The sequence below is a fragment of the Chelonia mydas genome, chromosome 16, assembly GCF_015237465.2.
Source record: "Chelonia mydas isolate rCheMyd1 chromosome 16, rCheMyd1.pri.v2, whole genome shotgun sequence".
Classification (NCBI taxonomy): Eukaryota; Metazoa; Chordata; order Testudines; family Cheloniidae; genus Chelonia; species Chelonia mydas.
Window position 1 is genome coordinate 21,249,331 of NC_057857.1, and position 13,487 is coordinate 21,262,817.

Below are 13,487 nucleotides of genomic sequence, written 5' to 3' on the forward strand. Positions count from 1 at the left end.
GGGAACTTGGGGCCAATGGGCGCGAGGCGCCGCGGGCAGCCGGGGGAATCTCGTTCAAAACGCGGCCGCCTGGCAGCGGGGTGCGCGGCGCTGGCTCGGGGCCCCCGCCGCCCTGCCGAGCCGAGCCGAGCCGGGCCGGGCCGGGCCGAGGGGGCGGCAGCGGCAGCGGGCGATGCGCGCGGGCTGGGCGGCGCCTGAGCGCGCGGGAAGATGCCGGTGAAGAACAGGTACAACCTGGTGGACGATGGCTGCGACTCGCGGGTCCCCCTGCACAACGAGGACGCCTTCCAGCACGGGATCCACTTCCAGGCCAAGGTGAGCCGCTCAGGCCGGCGCCTGCTGGGGAGCGGAGGGGGCTCCCCCGGCTGGGGGGGGGCGGGACCCCCCCCAGGGCCCCGGACAGTGCAGGGCAGCCGGGCCCCCTGCCCCGCCCGGGGACCGGGATGCTGCGGCCGGTGTCCGGGGCACGTGTCGCCGGGGCACGTCCAGCGCCAGCGAATCCCCTCGGGGCACAGGGGGGCCCCGGCGCCTGGCTGCGGCTGCCCGCGGGCGGAGGACCGCGCGGCGCGGTGACAAAGCCGCGCAGTCCCGGCCGAGCGGGGCTTCCGTGCCTGCGGCAGACTCGTGCCGGGGCCGAGCCGCCCGCCCTGGCTGCTCCCTGGGTCGGGCCCTGCCGGGGCGGCTTGGCGCAGCAGTCGGGCAGCAGCGTGGAGAACTTTGCGCTCCGGGAGGCGTCCGCGGGGGAGGGAGTTCTGGGGCCAGAGCCGGGGAGGGTTCGGGTCCCAGGGAGCAGCCCTTCCCGAGGCTGGTCTGCACGGGGTCACTGCCCAGCAGCCCTGGCCGGGGTGGTACCATCCTGCCGCGGTAGCTGCGCTGGCAGTCTGGGTGGAGTCCCTCTCTTCCGGAACAAGTGCCTTTATTCCCTTATCAGCACCTGGGGCGTTATCGGAGCATAGTTCTGCTGGTCAGTTTCCCCCAGCCCCTAGCGGTGTAGAGTTTGGGTTCCCTAAGAGCGGTCAAACTAAGTCAGACCAATGGTCCATCTCGGCCAGTCTCCTGCCTCCCACGGGCCAATGTCAGATGTTTCAAAGGGAATGAGCAGAACAGAGCAATTATCCCCTGTCATCCAGTCTCAGCTTCTGGCAGTCAGAGGCTTAGGACACCTGGAGCATGGGGCTGGATCCCTGACCATCTTGGCTACTAGCCCTTGATGGATTTATCCTCCATGAACATATTTAATTCCTTTTTGAACCCAGTTCTAGTTTTGGCCTTCACAACATCCCCTGGCAACAAGTTCCACGGGTTGACTGGGCGTCATGTGAGGAAATACTTCCTTTTGTTTGTTTTAAACCTGCTGCCTGTTAATTGCATTGGGTAACCGCTGATCATTGTGTTATGAGAAGGAGTAAATAACACTTCCCTGTTCACTTTTTCCCCACCATTTGTGATTTTTACAAACCTCTTTCGTATCTCTCCTTAGTCGTCTTTCCCCAAGCTGAACAGTCCCAGTCTTTTTAATCTCTCCTCATACGGAAGCTGTTCCAGACTGGTCATAATTTTTGCTGGCCTTCTCTGTACCTTTTCCAATTCCAATGTATCTTCTTTGAGACGGGGCAACCAGAACTGCATGCAGTATTTAAGATGTGGGTGTAGCATGGATTTATGCAGTGGCATTATGATATTTTTTGTCATTTTGTAGACTGTTCCTTGTTCACCATGAGTAGTTGCATCCTCTGCTTGTGTTGCCAGATTATCAATATAATGCTGTTTGTCCGCTCTCCCAAGGCGTTTGACCTCCCCATGTGCCTTGCTATGCTGCTCATGGCATTTGTCCTTACCTTCTGGGATTTTGTGTCTAAAACTTTTTTCTTCAGGGCTCGTCTGGTTTCTATGGCATTCCATGTGCTGGGTGTAATCGACTCCTTCCTTCTCTTCTGCCTGTAGCCTAGACAGGCTTCACTGCTCTGTTTATAAATTGCTGTTACTTTGTCCCACTTCTTGTTGATCTCCCCATTTGCATTCCCCTCCTCTTCATCAAGGTCTGCAAGTGTTTGAAACCTGTTCTTTAACTGCAGAACGAAGGCTTTCTGCACTTCTATCTGTGCCAAGCAAAGTACTGTGTAAGATCATAGTCCAGTGTATATCAGAGGCCGTCGATGGTGTTCTCAGAAAAGAGCAAGTGTGGCTGCACAGATCACATCTTCATTCTACGAAACATAATAGAACAGTGCTTAGAATGGCAACGGCAACTCTACATAAATTTCATAGACGTTGAGAAGGCTTTTCACCTATAGGAGGAAATCATAGAATATCAGGGTTGGAAGGGACCTCAGGAGGTCATCTAGTCCAACCCCCTGCTCAAAGCAGAACCAATCCCCAATTTTTGCCCTGATCCCTAAATGGCCCCCTCAAGGATTGAACTCACAACCCTAGGTTTAGCAGGCCAATGCTCAAACCACTGAGCTATCCCTCCCCGCTTTTGATAGCTTTCACAGGACCAGCCTATGGAGCATTCTGCGGGCATATGGAATTCCTTTCCCTATAATCAATGTCATCAAAAGCTTCTACTTCAACTTTACATGCAGTGTTGATCACAGTGAGCTCAGTGTTGAAATCAAAACAGGAGTACGTCCGGGGTGTGTCATGTCTGCAATCCTCTTCAACATTGCTATCAACTGGGTAATGCGGCGTACAACAGAAGACATGCCAAGAGGCATTAAATGGACACTCGTCTCATCCCTTGAAGACCTGGACTTTGCAGATGATGTCGCTCTCCTATCACATACCCAACACCATATACAAGAAAAAACAACTCGACTCAACGCATTCAGCCAGCAAATTGGACTGAACATCAACCACATAAGACAGAGATCATGACCTTTAATATTGCCTCACCATCCCCAGTGCAGATAGAGGGTTATTTTCTCACCAATGTAGAAACATTCACATACTTGGGCAGCACCATCAGTCAGGACATCCAGAACAAAATCAGTAAGGCCAGGAACACCTTCAGGAGCTTAAATACAGTCTGGAAATCATCAAAATACAACACCACAAAACCAAACTCAAGATTTATCAGAGATGCATACTTTCAACACTACTTTATAGTGCAGAATGCTGGGGAATGAGAAAGTCTGACATGTCCAAACTGTCTTTATTCCATACAGCCTGCCTCAGAAAAATCCTCCATATCTTTTGGCCCAGAACAATCTCAAACCAAGATCTATTGACAGTGCAGCCAAGAGGATCCGAGCACCATCGTTGCCAGGAGGCGTTGGAGATGGATCAGCCATGTGCTTCAGATAGAAACTGATTCCATCACCAGAGTAGCAATAAGATGGACACCTGAAGGTAAGTGAAAATGAGGCTGCCCGAAAACAACGTGGAGAAGAGCTGTGGAAGCTGAGCTGTAAAACCTGGGGCACAGTGGGGAATCATTGAAAGACTTACCAGAAACAGACAGAAGTGGAAGAGCTTCATCACTGCCCTAAACGCCAGAGGCGTAATAGGAACATGATGATGATGATATTTACTGTCTTATTGTAATCAGATAATGGGCAGGCTCCCATTGAAGTCACTTAACACATGGTGTGCTGAAAAGAATGGACTTGATCAGGCAGGGCTTGGTTGGGAAGAGGAAGAGAAGCTGTCACTGACATGGTTGCTGGTACCCAAGAGCAGTTGTGAGGCATCTACTGCACTGTAGCTCAAGGAGACATTTGGTAAAACATGTAACATGGAAGTGCAGAGTGGAGCCAGGTACGAACTGGACAGCCAGGGAGCGAGTTGCAGGAGGCCCAAGGCTGAGGAGATGTCAGTGCACTATGGTTTTCAGCCCCCTTGCCTGTTAAAACATTGAGGCCAGTGCTTTCAGAAGTGTTCGCTGACTTTAGGTGCCTTGAATGTTGGGTGCCTAGCTTCAGGACCTTGCTGTCCTAGAGGTGCTGGGACATGGCTGCCTTCCAACCCTGGACTTTTGGGTGGCCTTGCACTCTAACTATCAGGCCCACGATCAATAGACACTTCAGCATTTTTGGCCACCTGGCTTTAATTTGGAGCTGCAGGTGGGTGCTGGTACTAAATGGCCATAACTGGAGTTCTAATGCCCTTACCAGGCTACTAAAGTCACATGTGTTAGTGTTGGTGTCACGGGTAATAAACCATGAACAAGGCCTAAAAGGCTTTCTGACTCTCTATCTTTCTTTAGTGTTCTGAACCTGCTGTTCCCACGCTAGTTTCAGCCTCTTTCAGAATATGTTTCTCTCTGCAAGTGGGCTTTAAAAAAAAAAGCAAAGGAACTTCAAAACATGCCAACAAAACTTATAGTGCTTTTGAGCAGAGGAAGTGTGGAGGGGAAAATAGCAAAAGGTCACAGAGACGGAGCTGTTATGCTCAGATTAAACTGGTTTGCACTAGATTTTTTTTTTTTTTTTGGTAGCTGTTTTTGGAAGCCTAGCTTGGAAACTTTCCTGTGTAGTTTGCTTGGGAACTGATCTGGAAAGGCTCCTGTTGACTGCACTGGACTTTGTATCACGTCCTTAATACTTTTCTGTCTATGGCAGGTGCCAGTGGGTGCTGGGTGATGATGGTGGCCTGTGCTATACAGGAGGTCAGCCTAGATTATTTAATGGTCCCTTCTGGCCTTGAACTCTAGTACTAGGATTCTAATAGTATTTGTATCATGAGCATTTGTACTCAGAGGCTCCACTTGGACTGGGGAATTGTTCAGACACACAGGGGTACACTGACCCTGCCACAAGGAGCTTAATAGTTAGAAAAAATACTTCCCTGGAAACCAACATAGCAATGGCCATTGTGCTAAATTCCATGTTAGCGTATTGGCCCTTTTGACCCACTGTGCTGCAGGAAAAGCTATAGAAGGCCAAGTGTTAATTTAAATAGAAGTAATCTTGAGGCTGGATCTGAAGAACTGCTGGTATCACTGTCAGGGACTTCATATTGATCATGAAAAATGTCCAGGCATGACTACATCTGCCTTTCAGTAAATGACTTCATTGTAACTGGCTTTCTGTAGTCAGTGCAGGGGGAATGAGTTTATAATTTAGCTGACAAAATGAATTGCATTTTGCAGGAATAATTCTAGCTTGTTTGCAGGTGGCCTGACAGATTAGAAATGGAATTCATTTCTCCCCTCCCCTGAGCTGTAAGGAAAGGGAACGCATTCAAACAAAGCTTTAAGAACGTTGATCTTGTGCAGCTCAGTTTTCCTGCTGAAGGAGCTGTAGATTTAAAGAGGATGTGGGAGAGAGATCTGTAAATTCTCAACTGCGTGTATAAAAATCCAGCTTTGCTGAACAGGGAGATACAGTATTTTGAATGCTTAAAACATAACAGCTGATCTACTGGATACCACCTTGACCAGGCAAAAAGCTGTTACATTCAGGAACTTTTAAAAGTTACTATGAAATGAATTTGCACTTCTAATGGGTAGGATAGCCACCTGCAGTCAGCCAGCTTTAGGACTACCATGCTATAGAGAGAGTGGATAGCTCTACAAAGTATTCAGCTACTTGCCCAACTCTCCTCTTCAAGTTGTAATGGGCTGGCTTCTCTTCCACCCTCACAGATGAAGTTTGCAATACCATAGTAACATGCTTACTTAGTGCTACTATAGGGTCTGTCTCTTCCAGTTAACAGTGTCTCACTGCAGGTACATCAGTCTGGCTGTGCCTCTTAAAATGACCAGCCTATTAATTATCTAGCTTGCTTCGTGCAAGACATTTGTTTATTGGTAGTGTTTCCCATCTCTAATTCTTTCCAGGTTGTAAGTACCAGGCCACATTGCATTATATGAATGAGTTTATATTTCAGATCTTTAGGGATGAACTCCCAATGCACACACAAGAACCTGATACTGCAGGTGAGCAGCCTTACACTTGGGTGGAGCCCCCGGTGAACTTGATGGGGCTCTCCATAGGCAAACACAGAATCATAGAAGATTAGGCTTGGAAGAGACCTCAGGAGATCCTCTGGTCCAACCCCTTGCTCAAAGCAGAGCCACCCCAACTAACTCATCCCAGCCAAGCTGGGCCTTAAAAACCTCTAAGGATGGAGATTCCACATAGATCAGCTTGCAGGATTGGGACCCCAATACAAGATCTGAGAGCAAAGCCAATAGAAGTGTTCTTAGACACTGGCTCTCTCCCCATTGCCTACTGATAACAAGATTGCAAAACGCCAACCTACTGCATTAAACAGAATTTTTTCATGTGACTCTATAGATCATGGCCCTTTGTGAATGGGGAAAACCAAACAGATCCCATTTTGTGATGTTAATGTACCTTTGCCACTATAGAAAGTGGGAGGAAAAGCTAGTCCTTTCCTTCCCAATGTACCCCAAGTACTCATGCTCTGGGGCCTGGATCTCTCTTCTGGCTCACCGAGGGGTTGCTGTCAGTAGTTACAAAATGGCATGTCTGTAGAAGCTGTGGAGACATTTACAGATGGTGCAGGGAAATGAGATGAACTTTCAAGATGCTTGCAGTGCTTATTTCTAGGCAGTTGAAAGAGCAGTAAATACTGAGCTAAGACGGCCAGTCTGTGTGGAGAGCTCTTCATTGAATACAAGCTTGCAAAATAAAACTCTACAAGCTGTTGGGTCTTGCCAGCTTCAGCTCTTGCATCAGTGCTTTCAAAAACCCATAAAGATGTCAACATGTCCAGTGAGAGCCATGGGCTGGTCTTTAGGAAGAGCAGGAGCTGCCTGCCAAGCTTCCATGGGGGCTTCCCTGACTCGCTGACTATAAAACTTCCTCTAGACTCACAAGCCAAACCCTCTTATACATGGAGGCTGAGCTTTGTCAGCTCCAGCACCCCTGATTAACGTGGGGGAGGAAGGCAGGCTGCCTGCATGGCTGTGTATGAGGGGAGAGGGGCTGCATGCTCCACCTATGAGAGAATGCTAATGCCAACATATTGGACTGGCTTTTGGAATCGGACTCCCTCGCTCCAGCTGTCCGACTTCCACAGCATATGGCCTGAGGACAGCAACCCGCACTCCCCGGTACTGACAGGATGCTGATCACCCACTCGGTTCTGTTCTGTTCTGTTTACTGGCTGACTCGGGCTATTCTCTCTTCGCTCCCCCTTCCAGTCAGTTATGCTGCAGATGAGCCAGAGGCCCTGTGGAGAGTTCACTACCCTTTGCATCACAGGAAAAAACTGCTCTGCCTGTGGGAGGGTTGGGGTTTCCCCCCTTGCTTGGGGCAGGAGGGCAGCCTGGATCTCAAGCTTTGCACTGGCTTGCTTTGGTTGGTGGCCGTGTGGGCATATTCATCCCGCCCTATGTGCCATCACGAGTGCCCCCGGCCTGCAGCAGAGTCCTCCCAGCAGAGCAGTTTCTTCCCGTCACTGTTCAGCTCACTTCCCTTGGCTGGCTTGGCACACAAGTGTGGGCAGGCTGGGGCTGAGCATACGGGAGCAGTGCTGCCACCACAGGGCAAACGTCTGTGGGAGGGTTGGCTCCTGCTGTATCAGGTAGGCGGTCAAGCTACATTTTTGTCCAGAGCAAGCGTATGACCAACGTATATGGTCCTGATGCCATCCAAACCCACGGGCAGGACTAGAGGTAGCCAGGATACAGAAGGCTGCATTTGTTAATTGGTTGTGGGCAGGTTTCCAGGCTGGACCTGGAACTTGCCATCTGCCTTGAGCTTGAGCAGCCCTTATTCAGCAGGCAGAGGTGCTAACGCTGCAAACCTAAGTTTTGCATGTCCTGTTACAGGATGCTGGGCAACTTGCTGTTTCCGGTGGAAATGTAGGGCTGCAGCTCCCATTAGCTCCTAGTTATTGACAGGCTGGGCCAGCACAGAATACCAGTTCTGGCACGTTTTCCAGGATCAGGTAGAGAATTCTGCTAGGCCAAGCAAGCAAAAAGGCAACTGATGTCCAGAGAGGCGCAGAGGAAACAACAAAGGGTGTTGACCAGGGATGCAGACACATTGCTCCTCATCAAAGCCAGTTGCCACAGAGCCATGCACTAGCCTCAGTCCTTGGGGGTGCCTGGCATTCTGAGGTTTTCAAGCTTTTCTTGGTGAGCGGAAGGAAGAAGATAGGAACCAAAATGTAGCAATCAGCTTGTCTGAGATGCAATATATCTAATGATTTGGCTAGCAGCTGTCCCTCTGGTTGTGGTTGCCAGCAGTAATCTCCTTTCTCCAGTGCAAAGTATTATGGTCTCTAGTGGAGTCCAGCAAACTGGATTGGGCTTCCAGGAAAGGGGCTAGCTTTTAGTGGGGTAATGTGAATTTAATGTCTAATGGATCTAAGGGCATTTCCAGAACTGGAAGAGCTCAAGGGCTTAAACCTGACATTAAGGATCCATTGATACCTGCGAGGGATCCTCCTTGTAGGTGCTGACAGGAGTTAGAGGTGTCTAACTGACCAGCCACTTATGGGCTAATTATCAGTCAAAGATGCTGTTCATTTTGAAGACGTTGTGACTCCTTCACTGCAATTTGTTTTAAGACCATCCCACCACTGTTCTGTCTTTCAGTACATCGGTAGTCTGGATGTGCCGAGACCCAACAGCCGTGTGGAGATCGTGGCAGCCATGAGAAGGATTCGGGTGAGTCTGACTGGGAGCCCTAGTACCACTGCTCATGGCAGGTTACCGTGAATGGAAGTATGCAGGTGTAGTTGCTCTGTGCTGCTCTTCCCCAGACCCGACTGCTTTTCTTGTATAGCTTTGGAGCCACGCTCTTGAGACATACCAGGACGAGATCCAGCACCCTGTCCTCCCCAATTCTCCTCTCCAGAGCAGGGAGAGGAAACCAGCTCCACCTCCACTGAGTTATGTAAGGTTTCTGTTTTCCTCTCTGAACCTCACACACTTCACATTTCCCTTTTGCAAATTCTTATTTTAACAAAGACTTGGCGAGATTCCACTTTTCTTCCTCTACCCTCTTATTCATCAGAAGGGCTTGTGAATGGGCACTGGAATTAACCAACAAAGTTATTAGAATTTCTGTCTCAAACCAGTTTTGAAGTTTCTCAAGTGCAGGTTTATTTTCTCAAAGCCTCCATCCAAGAGGTAGCACTGATGGCTGCTCTGACAGTCTCCATGTTTGTTATATTCTTACCCATCTGAAATACTAGGGTGTTTTTTAATTAATTCAGAGACTGTTCAGAAATGTTGCAAACTTCAGCTGAAGTAGGTGTGGAATTGTGCATTTGAAGCCTTCAAAGGGGATTATCCTGGTTTTCTTTTGGTGTTTAAAAATCTAATGTCATTTAAAATGGCTTTAAAGAAAAAAAAAAAAGCTTTGCCTGTAACCAGCTGGAGAGTTGATTTATTCATCTCCAGCCAAGTGCAGAAATGAGATTCCCTGCCTCCTGCCTGCCCAGAGACTATTAACATAGCTCCTGCTCATAAAGGACACAGTGCAGTGGCAATCTAAATTGCCAGATTATTTATCTTAAAAGTAGAAGTTAATAGCAAAGAGGCAACAGATGGGGGGCCAGTGGGGCAGCTCAGATGCTGCAGTGAATAGCAGTATATCTTGGGCTGCATCATATTTTTGGCCTGTCAGATTTAAAATTGCACTGCAAAAGAGGTTCATTTCTGATCCTTCAGTGGCTATTTTAAAAAAAATAAAATAAAGGTGTTTAATTCCTGTTCCCAGCAACTGTGGACAGCCACTGATTGAGCACCTGCTATCGGCATGATGAATGGCTTAATATCGATCCGGGAATTCTGGCAGTGCAGCAACACGCATGGGTGTTGGGAAGCACGTGACAAGGCCCTTCTGCTCTCGTGGATGCAACTGATTAATCTGGTGACTGAGTTGCAGCTTTATTGCAATGTATTTTAAAGCAGCTATTCTGTTAAAACAGCTATAACCTCAGCCCATTGTTTGAGGGCAGGGCTTCCCCTTTTCACTTGTGTGTGCACTGTACCGCAGGACCTTATTCAGACACGTCCTAGCTGTGTGGAGCAGAGGATGCTGCTCTACTGAAAAGTTAACTAGCTCGGACCTCTTTCTAGAGGATAAGGAACAGGGTTTTTGAGAAGGATACTTGAGCACAGACAGCATAATAATAGGAACTCTGAAGAAAGGTAGTGGCTATTTAGTGCTAACTTGCATACAGAGGCCTGGTCTACACCCGAATTCTTTATCTCTCCTGTCAGTGTAGCTGTCCCTGTAGAAGAAACCATGGTACAGCAACAGGCCATTTGTGCCTATTACTCTTTAAACTGTGGTCTCCTGGAATGCCGGCATCCTGTCAGTGCTGGCACCAGCACGGCTCCACTGCTGGGAGCAATATTGGGAAACTCTAAGATGTCCTACCCTGCCCTTGGCAGGTTGCAATCTATGCAGACAGGGCATCTGGGATATTAAAGACTATTAAGGAAAAATTGGGTACATACAAAACTAGTGCTTGTGAGAGGCTCTGGAGTGACAAGACCAGAGATTGGCGTTGTCTAGCCATAAGACGGGGTACACAGTGCAAGCCTCATGCCACCCATTTTGCCTCCCCAGTGACCTGAAGGGGCCACTTCTAGGAGTGAGGGCATTTCCACCAAGATTGGCAACAGAGCGAGCTAGCTGGGATGTGGGCACTTGCCTAGTGGCTCTGAAGAGAGGCCACAAACTCATGTAGGCTGCTGCCACCCTGGATTGGCACCAGTCATCTGTATGAGAAGCTCAGTGTCCCAATCCCCTGAGTCAGCCAGCCCCACCCCTCTTTTTATTTTTCCAGGCTCTGGCAGAGCTGGTTAGTCCAGTCACTCATTTCTGGAAAAAATTGTATATGGGGTTTGAAACTGAATCTCTACTCCATGTCTATGGCCAATCCTGGATCTCCAGTCAGGGGCGAAATGCTAGCTCTCTATGGGGGGGGGCAACAACACAGGCTACTTATCACATGCTAAACTCAGTGGCACCCACCGAGAGTTGCATAGAGACATAGAATGAGGGAAACAGCAATTCATGCATCTCGCTGCTCAGAAAGTCTCCTCTCCTTCAGGCCTCATTATGCCAGGCCACATTCTGCATATGGCTGCTGCAGACTTGCTGCTAAAGCTGCAAATGAAATATAGGAGAGAGACCCAGGGACACTAATCCATTGATGTGCTCTTCCAGCTCAGCAGACAGTTGTGCACAATAAGTCAGTTAGCCATAAATCCTGGGCAGTTGCTATCGGAGATTCTCACTCATGAATCTAACATTGGTCTGTTAAAAGCACAAGCTGTTCTTTTGAGGCATAGGCTTTTTATACAACTTTAAGTGGTAAAAATTCTATCCATAACCGATCCTATCACTGAGTTAGTGGCATGCCTTTTGTTCGTACTCATGGAACTAAGTTCCATTTGCAAGACAAACTGAAAAACCTTGTTGCAGATCATGTTTCCTCAGTTAGAGGAACCGCATGCAAATCCAGTAGGTAGAACAGGGGGAATTGCCATTCTCTCTGCTTAGCTTTTCATTATGCAGCGCTAGTCATACATTTAAAATTTCCTAATCCTCCCCCTGGATTATTAACTACATACAGTTGCCATGTTATTATAGGATTCTCTGGGTTCAAGCTAATCCCCTGCCCACTCCTACACTGACAAAGAAGGTGATGTAATTGTTTAGTACCTGAATAATAAGTAGGACCAGAAGTATGACACACTGACAGGCATATCTAGTTCCAACCACTGCTTGGTCAGAATCAAGTTCTTAGTGCAGCTGTGGCCATTCAGTCCAGGAGGGAATGCTTCTAGTGGTGATGCCGCACAGAAGCTGTGATCTGGGGAACTGGTGTCACACAATAGCTGCCTAACTTTTGTTCCATTGCCTGAGGCACTCCAGGTCTAAGGCTTTGTCTACACTAGCACTTTTGTCAGCAAAACTTTCGCTGGTCGGGGGTGTGGGAAAAAGCCAAACCCTGACATAAGTTTCACCAACAAAAGCACCGGTGTGGACGTGGTTTAATTATGCGGGCAGGACAGCTCTCTCCTGCCGGCACAGAGCAGCTACACAGGAGACCTTCCCGTGGCACATCTGCAGCGGTACAGCTGTGCCGCTGTAAGATCTATAGCGTAGAGCCTGCAAGGCTTTCTCTCTGGCTGTCAAGCCCTTGCCACGTGCAGAGGCAGTAATGTATTCCGAGAGCGTTGGAGTTGATTGATCTGCAGGAGAACTGCAGGTGACATGACATTCCTGGAGTTCCAGAATGCCAGGGTGTGATTGCAAACATTTTCTTTCTGCATGACTCCAAGGAAAATTCATTCTCATGAGCCAGAATCAAAGTGATGCAGCAAATCTCTTGGGGGCAGGTGTATCTGCTCCCTTATGCCTTCTAGGGAGAAATTAATGGGCAAGGGTCTGCCCTTGTGCACAGGTGAAGCTCTCCCTGAAGTCCTTGGGAGTAGAGGGCAGGTCTGAGGGCAGAACTGGGCCTGCTATTTGTAGGAAGGTAGCTGTGGGGAAGCTATGGCTGGGGAAGGGGTATTTGAACTGTAGGAATGCTAGCTCAAAGATCATGGGGCCTACGATGTGCAAATATGAGTCTTCCCACCCTGTGTGGTGCGTGTGTGGATGGTATGAATGGGCAAATAGGCATCTCCTGCCAATGCGGAGCTGTCTCTCCCTCTGCGGTCTGTCAGCACTTCACGTGGCTATGGCATAGGAACGGCTACTGGCCCCTTCTCAAGGCAGTGGGATTTAAGATTCAGAGAGCATCAGAATTTACAGCTGATGTGTCACTGGCTTGCTCTCTGTGGCCTGGGGGTGGGGCATAGACTTAGCCGATGGCAGCACACCAGAGCCCAGAAGTACAAAGAGCGTAACCCAGGCGTGGGCAAACTTTTTGGCCCAAGAGCCACATCTGGGTATGGAAATTATATGGCAGGCCATGAATGTTCACAAAATTGGGGTGCAGGAGGGGATGAGGGCTCTGGCTGGGGGTGCAGGCTCTGGGGTGGGCCAGAAATGAGGAGTTCAGGATGCAGGAGGGGGCTCCAGGATGGGGCAGAGGGTTGTGGGGGGTGAAGGCTCTGGGGTGGGGCTGGGGATGAGGGTTTGGGGTGCAGGAGGGTGTTCCAGGCTGGGACCAAGGGGTTTGGTGGGGTGTAGGCTCCAGACGGCACTTACCTCAAGCAGCTCCTGGAAGCAGCAGCATATGCCCTCTCCAGCTCCTACACGGAGGCACAGCCAGGCAGCTGTGCGTGCTACCCTGTCCGCAGGTGCCAACCCTGCAGCTCCCATTGGCCGCAGTTCCTGGCCAATGGGAGCTGCGTGGGCGGTGCTTAGGGCACGGGAAGTGCGCGGAGCCCCTTGGCTGCCCCTAAACGTAGGAGCCGGAGTAGGGACATGCCGCTGCTTCTGGGAGCTGCGGGGAGCGGCCCCTGAACCTTGCTCCTCCACTGGAGTGTGGGAGTGGGGCAAGCCCCAGGCCCTGCTCCCCAGCAGGAGCTTGAGGGCTGGGTGTGGCCAGCGGGCAGGATGTGGCTGGCAGGATGTAGTTTGCCCACCCCTGGC

The 13,487-nt window shown here is 49.6% G+C and overlaps 1 protein-coding gene across 3 annotated transcripts in view; it reads left to right on the forward strand.

Moving 5' to 3' along the window:
* The window catches only part of LOC102933796 (carboxyl-terminal PDZ ligand of neuronal nitric oxide synthase protein), a 60,144-nt gene continuing 46,657 nt past the window's right edge, over positions 1–13,487 (forward strand). Inside the window, exons 1-2 of one of the 3 annotated variants that reach the window (XM_037879620.2) lie at positions 4–315; positions 8,516–8,587. In XM_037879620.2, the coding sequence (XP_037735548.1) occupies positions 211–315; positions 8,516–8,587 (177 nt within the window). In that variant the 5' untranslated portion in view covers positions 4–210. Of the gene's footprint in view, positions 316–3,193; positions 3,352–8,515; positions 8,588–13,487 lie in introns of those variants that run through there. The other 2 variants (XM_037879622.2, XM_037879621.2) reach the window with 2 other exon arrangements.